Source organism: Aythya ferina (genome assembly GCF_964211825.1).
Source record: "Aythya ferina genome assembly, chromosome: 18".
Classification (NCBI taxonomy): Eukaryota; Metazoa; Chordata; class Aves; order Anseriformes; family Anatidae; genus Aythya; species Aythya ferina.
The window spans coordinates 12902749-12915935 of record NC_140317.1 but is presented as its reverse complement, the minus strand read 5'-3'; the positions used below and the strand labels follow the sequence as shown (position 1 = coordinate 12915935).

The 13187-nt window shown below is 68.3% G+C and overlaps 1 protein-coding gene across 1 annotated transcript; it reads right to left on the bottom strand.

The window, feature by feature from the left end:
• Positions 1-10878: 10878 nt before the first annotated feature.
• SOCS3 (suppressor of cytokine signaling 3) lies at positions 10879-13151 on the bottom strand. Its single transcript, XM_084492022.1, has 2 exons — positions 13000-13151; positions 10879-12751 (listed from the first exon to the last, which is right to left on the bottom strand). The coding sequence occupies exon 2, from the start codon at positions 12682-12684 to the stop codon at positions 12055-12057; it is 630 nt and encodes a 209-aa protein (XP_084348148.1). The 5' UTR covers positions 12685-12751; positions 13000-13151; the 3' UTR covers positions 10879-12054.
• Between the last annotated feature and the right edge of the window lie 36 nt (positions 13152-13187).

The following is a 13187-nucleotide window of genomic DNA, read 5'->3' as shown; positions in this document are numbered from 1 at the left end:
CCTTCCTTGCAGGTGCCAACGTGGTGCCAGCCGGGAGCTTGGGGCTCGCATCTCTCACATCTCCTGTGCCTCCTCCCCTCCTCCCCCGGGTGTGAGGGGAAGGGCCATGCATGGCCAGAAATGCTTAAACAAGGATTTCCTTGTTGCTGCACGAGCTGTTTGCCTTGCTCCCAGGCCAGCCGTTAATGAGGTTTGGCAGGAGGCACTGGCAGCCCCAGCCATTGGATTTCTATAAATCAACCTGGTGCTAATGCACGGGGCTGGCTGGGATGGATCTGCTCAGCCTCGGTGCACGGGTTCGCAGCCCGCGGGCTGCCCGGTGTTGCCTGCTGTGGAGGGGAGGCTGTGCGCAGCCAGCCCAGCCACCGGGGCCGGGGTTGCTCTGCCACAGCGAGATGTTAATGTTGTTCGTGGGTTTGTGCAGTTGGATGAGCTGTGCCCGGATCCAGGGGCAGGTTGGGTTTGGCAGCACCGGGGCGGTTGTGCAGGCCCCTCTGGGCGCGGAGCAGCTCCTTGGGGGAGCCGTAGGCAGCCTCTGGGCACGGAGCATCCTGGAAAGGCGGGGAGGGGGCTGCGGCTTCCCAGCAGGCCGGCTGGAGCGGCCCCTGCAGCTGTTCATTTCCAGGAAAGTGTAAAACAAAATAAAGCAGCTCCCCACGGCCAAAGTCCTGCTGCGTCCTGGTCCTCCCCCCTCGCCCCCCGCCTCCCTTCCCCCAGACCCTGCAGAGGCTGCTGCGTGCTCAGCACCGCTGGGGCAGGGGGATGGTGTGGGGGCAGCGTGGGGACGGCTCTGCCCCACGTGTGCCCTGCTGTGGGGCCGGGGCCGCGGCTGCCCCACACCCCAGGCCTCCTGTGCATGATGCACGCCCTGTGTCCCCCTGCCCCCGGGCAGCGTCAGGCATGCAAAGCAGGGTAAGCAAATTACCCAGCCCTACGGGAAGCATCGCTGCAGCTGTGCCTGGTGGCTGCCACCCCGGCCCGTGGCCACTGCCAGGAAACGGCGCCGTGGCCACGGGGCCCCGCACGTGGGCTCCTTGTGCCGGGGCTGCCTGCGGCAGGCGAGCGGCTGCGGCTGGCCCGGTGCTGGGCTGCGTCCCCCCGGCGTGGCTGGGCCTGGGCTTGCCACGGGGGATTTGCCCCAGGCCTTCGGGAGGGCGGCTCTCGGCGCCTTTCCCCCGGCGCAGTGCTCTCCGCAGCCCTTTGTGCAGGAAAGGAGGCGCCAGGAAGCGGGCCCTGTTATCTCTGCTTCCCCACAGCGATGCGCTCGGCTCTCCAGCACGGGCCCCACCAGAACAAGGGTGGCCAGGGCCGTTTACTCCCCTCACCTGGGGTTGCTTTTGTTTTGTCTGGGGTCCTACAGGGCTTGTCTCTCCGTGCTGCGCTCACCAGCCTGGGGCTCTCCCACAGCAGCTCCTGCCAGCTTTGCACGGCCAGCTTTGTCGGAGCCCCCTCGCCGGCTGGAGCTCGCTGCCTCCCGCAGCGCTGCCTGGCCCCTGCCAGCACGGGGATGCTCTGAGCCCCCTGTGTGCCCCCACTCGCCTGGTGCCCGCCCGATCTCCCCATCCGGCCCTGTGCTGGGAGGGCTCGGTGCAGGTTGGGCATCGCAGTGCTCGTCATGGGAGCCCCGGCAGCCAGCACCAGGGATGTTGGGCAGGAGAAGGGGCCGGGACGAGCCCACCCGGGCAGGGTCTGGAGCAGGATGCTGGAGCGAGCGGGACCCCGCACCGCGATGGGCACGGGCTGGGGGCTGCCACTGTCAGTGCTGCAGCCACGTTTACTGCAGAGCTGCCGGGGAGCAGCCAGGGCCGCAGTCGGCGTCTGGCTTAGAGGAAGAGCTGCCCGTCTCAAAGATGACGTTTCAGTTCCTGCTCAGAGTGTGCTTCCCCCTTTATCAAGAAACCCCTCTGCTCTCGCTGGGAAAGAGTTTCTGCAACAGTGGAAACTGAGAGAAACCCCAGCCCCGGCACAGCCCTGCCGCCCGCCTGGGCTCGGCCCAGCAGCTCCCACGGGGCCGGTGCCGGCTGCCCGGAAAGCCCCGGCCGCAGCCCCCTCCCCACCGCCCCGCCGGCCCTGCTGGGGGTGCCCCTGGGCTGGCAGCGTCCCTGAGCTGTGTGACCCTGCAGGGGGCTGCATGGGGAGGACAGGGGGGCTGCCAGCCGCTGTCCCTCTGTGCGCAGCAGGACGCCTCCTCGGCTCCCGACAGCCCAGGGTGCTGCCAGCACGAACCCGGGCAGGATGCGCAGGGCAGAGGGAAGATGGGGAAGATGCTGCTGCTGAGACCGTGCACCCACCGAGGCTGGGTCTGGCCACTTCCCCTCCTTTCAGCACCTGCTCGTGGGTGCGAGAGCAGCTGGGGGCTCCGACCCGCGTCCAACCGCCGCGGTGACAAGCTGCCAGCAGCGGTTGCGCGGTGCTGAGCACAGGCGGTGCCGGCATGCCCGGGGCCCCACGGGGACTTGGTTTTGGCTGTGCAGCTGCGGGGAGCGCAGGGGGCACAGTGGTGTGGGCAGGGGAGCCCGTGCCACCCCGGGAAGCCAGGCTCATCCCTTGGCAGCCCCGGGGTCCCCAGCGGCTCCGAGGGCCCTGGGCAGGGAGCACCCCAGCGGGGAGCCTGTGCCTGTGCCCCGTGGCAGCAGCTGCAGCTGCGGGCACAGGAGCTGGGGACCCTCGTACGTGCAGGGGGCTGGGAACAGGAACCTCCTGCATGGGAGGTTGTGCAAGGAGGAGGGACACACTCCCGCATGTTGGTTCGCACACACCCAGGGAGGGCACAGGCAGTGACTTCCCTCTGGCCATTTCGAAATTCCACCGCTCTTACAGAAAAGCCCCTGGGCAGAATTCCTGCAATGCGGTGATTCATCCCGCCAGGCTGGAAGCAATGACTTCGTGTCTCCAGTAAACCCTCTTCAGCGAGCAGATGAAAGGGGCAGCGAGCGCCGCTGCGCCCTCGTTATCACCAGAACCAGATGTGGGGTGATGCCCCCCCAGCCCCTGCCCGCCCCGCTGCCTCCCTGCCTTTGTGGGGCCGGAGGAGCCTGCCCAGGGAGGCCCAGGGCGATGCGGGGCCATGAAACGCTGGGCAGAGGGGACGTGGGCACCGAGCACCAAACTCCCTGCCCTGTCCCCGTCCCCGTGGGGGCTGGATGTCCTGGCGGCCCCTGCCCTGGCTGCTGGTCCCAGCCTGGCACTGGTGAGGGCTGTGGCCAGGTGCTTCGGTGGGACCGTTCCCCCAGCAGTGAGGGCACGCGGGACAGCCCCTTCCAGGAAGCGTGTGCAAGGGCAGCCAGACTGCGGAGTTCCCGACAGCAGCTCTGGTTTTAATAACAGCAAATCAATGGATGCCCGATTCCGGCCAGAGCAAACTCCTGCCGCTTCCTTCCCGGGGCCGCCTGGGCAGGTGGGCTCCCGGCAGGGGCAGGGGTGCAGGGGATGGGGGCGCAGGCCCCGGGTCCCACCCGTGCGTTTCCCAGTGCCCGGTGGCCTGCGCCAGCTGTCCCGCGTGCTTCAGCCCTGTCCGTGTGTCACCGTAGCCCAGCCCTGCTGCACGGGGGTCCTGGCAGCCCCCGTGCCCACCCTGCAGGTGCTGCTCACGGGGCACTGCTCTGCCTTGGGGCATTTCCAGCTGCTCCCAGCTGCTCGCCTTCCTCCAGCTCTGCATTGTGATTCAGCCCCCCCTTCCCCGCGGGGTTTGCACAAACCTTTCTGCTCTCTTTGTGCTTGTTTTGAGAACAGATTAGTCATGGTTCTTAGCTGGCTTCCAGCAAACTGCACAACAGCACCATGGAAAAATGAGAACAGCAAAGTGATGACTCAGCAGGGCTCACGCTCCCGTCCCTTGGGTGCCAACTGTCCCCTGCTCCCATGCGGCCCCAAGGATCATTAGGGACCACCCAGCGGCACGGCCGGGCTGGGCAGGCAGCACGTGGAAGCAGCCGTGGGCGAGCAAGGGCTGCAGAGGGGCTGGCTGGGCTGGACGCTGGGTGACCGGGGGGTCCCCAGGGGTACCGGCCCTTGAGCTCAGCCTCCACCCGTCCCTGAGCCCCCTCTTTGCCTCGTGGGTGTGGGCTCCCCTGCTGCCTGCTGGTGCCCTGGGACCTCTCCATGCCCAGGGCTGGTCCTCATGGAGCACCCTGCCCTCTGAGCACCCTGCCCTCTGAGCACCCTGCCCTCCTGCTGGCAGCTCCTGCTCAGGGCCTCGCGAGGTGGCAGCTCCGTGCTTGGAGCCGCGGGCAGGGGCTCGGCCATCAGCCGGGCACCGCGGCCCCTCCTCGCCGGCACCTGCGGGCCAGGGCTGGGCGGGTGACAGGAACTCCCGGGGCGGGCCCTTACCGTACCTCGCACCTCGCTCCCAGCCCTTTATTGCCCTGCCTTGGCCAGCTGCCCGGAGGCACGGCGCGCTGCCAAGTCTCCGTGCCAGGTGGCTTATCGTGATCCCATGGCGCTGGACACCAACTGGTGTCGGCTGCCAAGGATGAACAATGTAATTGCTGGAATTACAGTAAAGTGCTCCCATTCCCACTCGTTAAATGCTGAGATGGGGCCCGCGGGTCCTTCTAGGGAACATCTGCTCCAGCTGTGACCTGTGTCAGCCGCTCACCCCCCCTCGCCCAGCGCGGTGGCTCCTCCACCCCATCACCCCCAGCCCAGCGGGCACCGAGTGGGGTCCGGGGCTGTTGTCCCCACCCCACAGCTGGTGGAGGGGTCCCCACTCCCCATGTCCCCTGTGTGCAGAGCATGGTCCAAAGCTCCAGGGCATGCGTGGGCTCCTGGGGCTGTGCTGCACCCGGCGGTGGGTTTGGGGTGATGCCTGCAGCCCCCACATTGGTGCCACCAGTGCACAGCGGTCACCTAGAGACTGGGACGCAGCTGCTGGGCTTGTGCTCAGCCTGTGAGTGGTGGCACGTGGCTCTCGCTGCTCCCCGGCCAGCCCAGCTGTGGATGTCCCCTGCCCCATCCCCACGTGCCCTTTTCTGTGGCACCGGCAAGAAAGAGGGTGGCACCTCCGGGGAGGCTGGTGGTGGGTTGATGTGCCCGAGCCAGGGGTCCGCAGCAGCTCCCCTTTGCTCCGTTCCCCTGGGCTGTGAGCGGCCCTCCTGGGGGAGCAGAGCCGCTCCCCCAAATCCTGCCCGTGGGACTCGGGAGCTGTCGGGCAGATGTGGCCCACCAGGCTCGGGGGACCTCGGTGCCCCCCAGCATTCTGCACCCGTGGGAGCGGGGCAGGGCTGGGGCAGGGGCAGCAGCACCAGCCCCGCAGAGGCAGGGTCCGCGTCCCTGCCCCGAGCCGCGTGTGCAGCTGCCGGCTCCTGTGACGGGGAGGAGGCCGGGGCTGATGCGAAGCCAAGGGTTGCTCCAGGGCTGGGGTTTGGCACCTGCCCACAGCTGCTCCGCCGGGGTCATCTGAGGATGCTGCTCCGTGCTGGGCAAACACACCCACGGCAGCCGGCAGCCTGCAGCATCCACGGGGCCCTGGAGTGCCGTGCCCCCAGCGTGCCTGTGCCCAGCCGGCACCGCAGCTGGCAGGCGCCTCGCCAGCTCCGTGCACGTGCAGGTGCGGGAGCGGCACAGCCCCGAGCCGTGGTCACCAGCCGGGACCAGGAGAGCGTGCAGGTTGGCTGGCACGGGACGGGACCTGCTCGTGTGGCATCCACAGCCCACCCCCGGCTCGGGCAGGGGGATGCCTCCGGCATGGGCAGGGCGGGGGCTGGCAGGGCCGTGGCTCGCAGCCGCCCTCCCGCCGGGCAGCCCCGGCACCTCTGGCGCTGGGCTGCTGCTGCTCCCTCATCCTTGGCCGTGTCCCCAGACTCGGCCTGCGGCTTCCATTGCCACAGCAACGTGGCTTTGTTTGAGACGTTCCTCTGAAATGTCAGGACTTTCTACGGGCTGCAGCTTCTGCTGCCGGGATGAAAACTTCCTCTGTTGCTCTGGAGGTGCACAGGGGGCAGGGGGTGCTCCCCGCTGTGGGGCTGGGAGCTGAGGCTGAGGGGCTGGCGGTGGGTGCAGATACAAGACCCCTCCCGTCTCCTTCCCCCCCTGCCCCAGCTCCCCATGCACGCCACCTTTCTGTGCTCTTAGCGGGCAGATGAGCCCGGAGCAGGGTGGTGCTGCCATCAGGCAGGTGCCTGGGCTCCCTGGCACAGCCGGGATGCTTTGTGAGGGCACGGCTGGGACATCCCTCCTGCCCCGGACACCCAGGTGCTGGCCGCCTGCACCCTCCTCTCGCCCGCACATCAGCCGTGGGCTCTGGCACCGGGCTGTGCCCGCGTCCTTCACAGCTCCGTGGCTGGCCCCGTGCAGGGCAATGTCCCCGGGAGCAGGGTTCAGGGCAGCGCCGCGCTCACCAGCACCGTGTGAGCGCGTGGCCACAGCCTCCGCTGCCGCCAGCCCCGGGGTGCGCGGCACGGGGCGCGGGGGGACCCGGTGGAGGTGCCTGGTGGGAGGCGGCCGGCGCAGCGCAGCCCCCGTGAGGAGCGGGGCTGATGGAAGGAATGAGGAATGCTCGGCTGCTGGCTCCCTCCGCCAGTTTACGGCGGGTCTCGCTGGAGATCCAGCAACAGAGAGCAGTTTCCATGGCAACGTACACAGGCCTCTCCGTTAACTTCTGCATCCCAAAATACACCCTGGGCTCGCCGCGGGGCCCCGTGGCTCCATGTGCTCCCCAGATGGCCGTCAGCCCTGGCTGGGCAGAGCTGGGCACCAAGGCCGGTGGGTGCTGAAGGGGCACGGGGCAGCCCAGCAGCCCCCTGGCTGCCACAGCCCTGCCTGCAGGCAGCGATGGGGCACTGCCTGCTGAACCCTGCCGGGACCAGGGGCTGCAGTGCACCTCGGGGCTGTGCTGCCTGCGCCTGCCGGGGGCAGCCGGGGGGACTCTGTGGGACATGGGGCTCCCGCGGGTGCTGGAGAGGCCGAGCTGTGGAGCTGCTCCCCTGGGAGCTGCCGCTGCCCCAGCCCGCGGTCAGAAACGCAGCGGTGCCACCGCAGCTGAGCTCGGGCTTCCCGGCAGCGCGTGCCGGGAGCAGATGTCTCGGTCCCTGTTCCCAACCGTCCCCACGGCCCTGGCCCCGCAGGAGGAATTGCCATGTAAGGAGCAGGTGGTGCCATTTACAGTAAGTCCCCGGCTGCTGCACAGCACAGCCCTTTCCTGCATCCTACTGGGAAACGCGGCGGTGGATGTGGGAACGTCCTGGCGCTGCGGGGCTGGGGAGCGGAGCAGGAGGAAGTGCGCGAGGGCCGTGCCGTGGGGTTGGGGTGTGCACTGCGCTCCCCACCTGCCTCTGTGGCCCCGGTGGAGGTGGTGCTGCTGCTCGCTGACACCGTCCCCGGGTGTCCCAGCTGCAGGCCGGGGCTCACAGCACAGCCTGGGCTGCCAGGAGCCTGCCTGGAGGCAGCCAGCGGGGGCAGAGGGGCTCGGAGCAGGGAGGTGCCCTCGTGCCACAGCCGCTGCTCCAGCCCGGGCACCAGGCTGCTGCCCACGCTCCGGCGGCTGGGGCAGGCTGCTCATCCCTGTGTGGGGCTGCGGTGCCTGGTGAGCCTGCCCTGCTCCCCGGGGATGGCCTCGGGGTGTGCTTGGTTGGGCTGCCCCGCACCCAGGGTGCCCGTGGCAGAACCGCGTGCCCGGCCGAGCTGTGCCAGCTGCCTGTCCTGCTGGGGGCTGTCTGGCGGCGACAATCGCAGGCTGCAGTTGTTTCCTGTTTTTGGGTCTGCAGATGCTGGTACGCACCACGGAGCGGGTTTCCTGCCACCCCCTGACCCTGCAGGGTTCGGGTTCACCATCCCGGTGGATGTTTCCTTCTCGTGCCAGTAACCAGGCGGCAGCACGGTGGGAAGTGTCCGTGGGCTGCTCGTGGTGCGGCCGCTTGCTCTTGCTCCTTGCAAACCCTGGAGAGGTGTGCAGTGCCAGGACCTCTTTTCTCCCTGCTGGGCCCCGTGAGCACCAATCCCCAGGGCAGGTTCCTGACGCTGCGTGCCCTGTGTGCAGCCCCTGCCCATGCCAGGAGGAAGAGCCCTGCTCGGGGCTGTCTTGCTGGGGCTGGTGCCCAGGACTGGGGCCGTGCACCTTCCCCAGGGCAGTGCCGGGTGGGCTGGGGGGGGAGGTGAGACCTTGCACGTGGCAGTGCTGCTTGAGGCGCTGGGCACAAAGCCCCTTTGCCCTGCACCCAGGGGCTGGGACGTTCCCATGCAGAGGGTTTTGTCCCCGCGCCCTCCTGGCACGACTCTTGGGCACATCCCAAGGACAAGTGGGTTTTGGGGAAGCAGTGGGGCTGTGAGTGCGTCCGTCCCTGGGCTGGCCCCGTTCCCAGGGCACGAGGTGGGTGCTGCTGACGGTCACCAGACGGGGCTGACGGCTGTGGGCAGAGCCCAGCCACATTGCCACAGCCTGCAGCCTCCCCGGTGGGACAGCAGCTCGGTGGCGGTGGCTGCAGTGCCCGGTGTGCCTGTCCCCGCTGTGCCTGGTTTGGGCTTTTAACGCATGGGGCCAGTGCAGGAGTGGAGGAGAGCCCCGGAGGCTGCAGTCTTGGAGCTTTATTTGCCCATCCAGGGTGGACAGGACGGGGCGTGGGGCTGCTGCCTCGCTGGGAGTGCCTGTGCCTGGCCGGGGATGCTGGCTGAGTGGATGAGAGCTGGGACTGGAGACCAGCTGTAGCATTCCCTGCCCTGCCCCGGCTCCCCGGGCAGGGTGACCCTGTCTCAGCCCCTTCCCAGTCCCTTGTACTTGCCCTGCTTCCTGCCCCACACTGCGGCAGTGGTCCGAGCACCACGGGGACAGCCGTCCCCATCCAGGATGGCACGCTCGGCCCGGCCCTGGGCACGGCGGCGCAGCAGGGGGCCGCCTGTCCACGACACGTGGCCTCTTGCGTAAGCCGGGCCAAGTCCGCTCGACTTTTCTGGGGAAGGCGAGAGGTTTGTGAAACCTTAGGCAGGGATTTGCCCACTGGCCTCCGCGTCACCGCCGCTGCGAGGTTGGGTGTATTCCAAGAACCCCGCGGCGCTCACAGGGCTTCCCGGACTCTCGAGTCAGCAGCGGGTTGCAGCACTGCGCCGCAGCCTGAGGCAAGAGGGAAGGGGCCCCGAAAGGCAGCGGATCGGGGCCCTGCTGGGAAGCGGGGCCGGAGCTGTTCCCACAGGGATGCGGGGGCTGCCGGCTCCTGGTGGGCGGCTTCCCCGCTCTGCCCCACAGCGGGGCGCTGCCGGCTGCCCCCCAGGAGCCTGGGGGTGCCGAACCCCTCCAGGGACCCCGGGTCCCCCCTCTGCCATGCCCATCCCCAGGCCATGCGAGGTGGCTGCCCTCCACCCGGAGGGGCTCAGTGAGCGGGGCTGCCCGGTCCTGCTGGCACACCAGGTAAAATATCTTCCAGGTAGAGCTGCACCTTCCGCTGTCACGGAGCCCTGCCGTTACACCCCCAGCCCTGGGGAAGGCAGAGGGGGAGGCGCAGCGGTTCCTGGGAGCGATGCTCCTGGTCCCTCCCCAGGGAGGCTGCGAGCTGCAGGAGTGATGCTCTCCTGGGGGCAGCTCTCCCCTGCAGCCCTGCTCCCACCCCGGTCCTGCCGTGGGCTGGGAGCCCGGTGCTGCCGGGGGGCTGGGGCAGGGAGTGGCGGGGGGAGCCCTGACGTTGGGATGAGTCTCAGCAGGGCCTGGCGGGCGGCCACCCGCACGCATGGACATTCCTCACATAGCTCTGGCGGGTGCCCGGGCAGGCTGCGAGGCGCTTCCTGGCAGCCCACGAGCCGTGGCCCCACAGCACAGCACCAAAATAGTCACTGGGGCCGTGCCGTGCCCACAGCCCCAGGCGGGCGCATTCGCCATCCCTCTGCTCCGGGGCGATTCCTAAGGGAAGCCTTCTCCCAGCGGCTGGGGATCCCTGACAGGAGCGCAGGGCACCATGCCCAGCACCGTGCACGTGGCCCCAGGGCTGGCTGCGGGCTGGGGGTGCTGAGGGGGCTCGCTGGCGATGGAGGGGGCTGCGGGGCACCTGGGCACAGCCTGCTCTGTGCTGCCTGGCGGGTGGGCTGGCACCCCTGGAGCTGCCCCTGTCCTGCCAGGCATCCAGGCACGGAACCCGGGCTCCCTCCTGGAGCTGGAATTTACTCTCTCAGCTGTTTCATGCACCCAAGGGCCGGCACCTCCTGGCAGCTGCCCAGGGTTCCCGGGGGAATTCCTCCTCTTGCCTTGGGCACCTGCTCTGGGACAGGCTGGGGGCTGACGGGCTGGGGTCTGGCCCTTCCCTGTGGCACCCGGGCTGATGGCTTGGGATGGAGCCAGCGCCCTGTACCGTGGGACAAACACCCTGACCCTGCTTAACCCTTTCTCAGCTGACCCCTCCTCACTCATAGAAGTGCCACCTGCCCTCGGTGCTGTGTTTCCTAGCCCTGTGCCCCCCGGTGCTTTGCTCTCAGAGCTCTTTGCCCTTTGCTCACCCCAGGCTGGGGGCAGCTCGCTGGCAGGGTGGGCTCGCTGCAGCGCACAGCCTCACATCACACCTCAGCTTGGATGGCTTCATGCCACGGTCTGCCTCCGTGCCACCAGCACCTCCGTGCCCGGGGTGAAGGACCGTGCCCCGCGTCCCAGGGGACCCCTTCCCAGTTGTGTCCGCAGCCGGCCCCGGCCCCGCAGCGCCTCGCAGCCCCGGCACAGCCAGCAGAGCAGCGTCTGGGCTCAGACATACCTGAGCGATGGAGCAGTGCTTACGCAGGCCGGGCGGTGAGTCACCGCGGCAGGAATCACCCCAGCGCCCAGCGCGGCTCCAGGAAGCCGGCGCTTACGTGGTGTAAACACAATCCCGGCGTCGCAGCGAGGGCAGCGGCCGGGAGGGACGTGCGTCACGCCGCGGGGCCGGGGTGGCCTTGGGGAGTGCAGGGGAGGAAACAGACCAGATTTGGGGGTTTCATTAAAAAATAGTGCTCTTTATTATAAATTATGGAAACATTTCCTTTCTGAATATAAATATAAATATGTGCAAAGTTTCATCTGAGTTTTGTTTTGGTTGAATTTTCAAGCATGGTTTTGCTCAGCCCTCGAGGCTGGAGGTGAAGATGGAATCTTTATAAAAGACAGTGATTCACGTAGACCTGTAAACATCTCTTTGGTAAAAAAAATAAAGAAAAAAGGCCAAAAAAAACCACCACAACTGCTTCTCCAGGCAGACGCAGAGGAACGCTCATGGGACAGTGCTCTCAGGGCATCCTCCTGCCGTGTTCCCGCAGGCATCGGTGCCCCGGGGAGCAGCACGGCCAGGGGCCCGGCTGGGATGGAGAGCTGGGGTCCGTGGGGAGAGGCCGGGCAGGTGGGGTGCAACACTCGGAGTAACGGCCCGGTGCCAGCTCTGTGTCCCTTCAGCGCTCCTTGGAGATGTGAGCACGCAGGACTCTGTTGTCAGGACGGGCTGCTTCCCCTCCGGCTTCGCGGCGTGTTGCCGGGACCATTACCACTCCGCGTCGCCAAACAATGTGCAGTAACCCAGACCACGGGACGAGAAGAATATTAAGGCTTAGTCCCTTGGAAAATGGCAACGAGGGCAAAAAGGCAGCGACCTCCAAGTCTGGGGCCTGGTGTGAAAGGAGCTTCCACCCACAAGGAGGCAGCAAGAGGTAAAGTACGGGCAAAAACCACTTTCCCCTTAAAACCGAGGAAAAGCGTCAGGCACCAGCTGGACTCCAGTGCTTCTCATTCTCTCCTGGCGGGAGGGCTGTCGCCAGACCCCTCCGGCGCGGTCCCACCAGGGTGGCCGTGCCGTGCAGTGGGCGCCGTCCCTGGGCTGCCCGCGCCCCGGGGCTCTGCCGACCCGGCTCCCCCCGTGCCGGGGCGCACTGTAACATCCACAGTTCGACCAGAGCAGTCTCCTTCCCCCAGACGGGGGGTGTCGCGCTTCCTCGGGGTGTCCCCCCCAACACGACGGTCACGAGCCACAGCCCCGGGTCCACCACGGCTCGCCCCCAGTCCCCTCCTCTCCTTCCCAGAGGGAGAGGCTTCTCGCGCCCTGCAAGTCCCTGCTTCTGCGGGGTGTTGTGCCTGTCCCCTGCTCTTGTGCTTGTAGCGTGCGACCTCCCTCCGCGGGCCCCTTAGAGGGGGGCATCGTACTGGTCCAGGAACTCCTTGATGGGGGCCGGCAGCTGAGTCATCTTCTCGTAGGAGTCCAGGTGCCCGTTGACGGTCTTGCGGCAGAGGTGCTGCAGAGTGGAGACGCTGGAGGAGAGCGGGCGGCTGAGCACCAGCGGGATCTTCTCGCCGCCCGAGTAGATGTAGTAGGTGCGCTTGGGGTGCAGGCCCCCCCCCGGCTGCTCGGGGACGGCGCAGGGAGCGGGCGGCATGTAGTGATGGACCAGCTTGAGCACGCAGTCGAAGCGGGGCACGGGCTGGCTGCTGCGGGGGTCGCTCTGCAGGGAGAAGCTGCCCCCCTCGCACTGGATGCGCAGGTTCTTGGTGCCCGACTCCGTCTTGACGCTGAGGGTGAAGAAGTGCCGCTGGTCCGAGCTGTCCCTGATGAGGAAGGTGCCGGTGGGCTCGGCGCTCAGCAGCAGGTTGGCCTCGCCGCCCGTCACCGTGCTCCAGTAGAAGCCGCTCTCCTGCAGCTTGCGCACGGTGTTCACCACCAGCTGGTACTCGCTCTTGGAGCTGAACGTCTTCAGGCGCAGGCTGGTGTCGAGGGGGCGGCTCATCCCGGCGGTGGGGAACTTGCTGTGGGTGACCATGGCGCAGGGAGCCAGCTTTGCGCGCTCGGGGTGCTGCTGCCGGGAGCAGCGGCTGCTACACCATCACCTGCGGCGGACACGGCGGTGAGCGACCGGCGGACCCTGCCCGGGGCACCCCCGGCCCCGCCGCCCCCGGGGCACGGCGCCCGCTCCCCTCCGCGGATGGCCGCGACTCCGGTCCAGCCCCGGCCGTCCCTCCCGGGGGGCACCCCCGGCCACCCCCCGGTCCCCCCGGTCCCTCCGCCTCCCCCCGATCCGATCCGATCCGGTCCGGTCCCGTCCCGTCCCGTCCCTCCCGGTCCCGTCCCTCCGTACCTGGGGCGCGGGTGCCGGTCTCGGCGGCGGCCGGGGCGCGGGGCGCGGGGCTCGGTGCGCGGCGGCGGGCGGCGGCGGAGCTGCCGGGGCCGCCCGGGGAGGCCTCTTATAGCGGGCGGAGAGCCCGCCCTCGGGTTCCTGGAACTGCGCGGCTTCTTGTAACGCTCCCCGGCGCCCTCCCCGCGCCC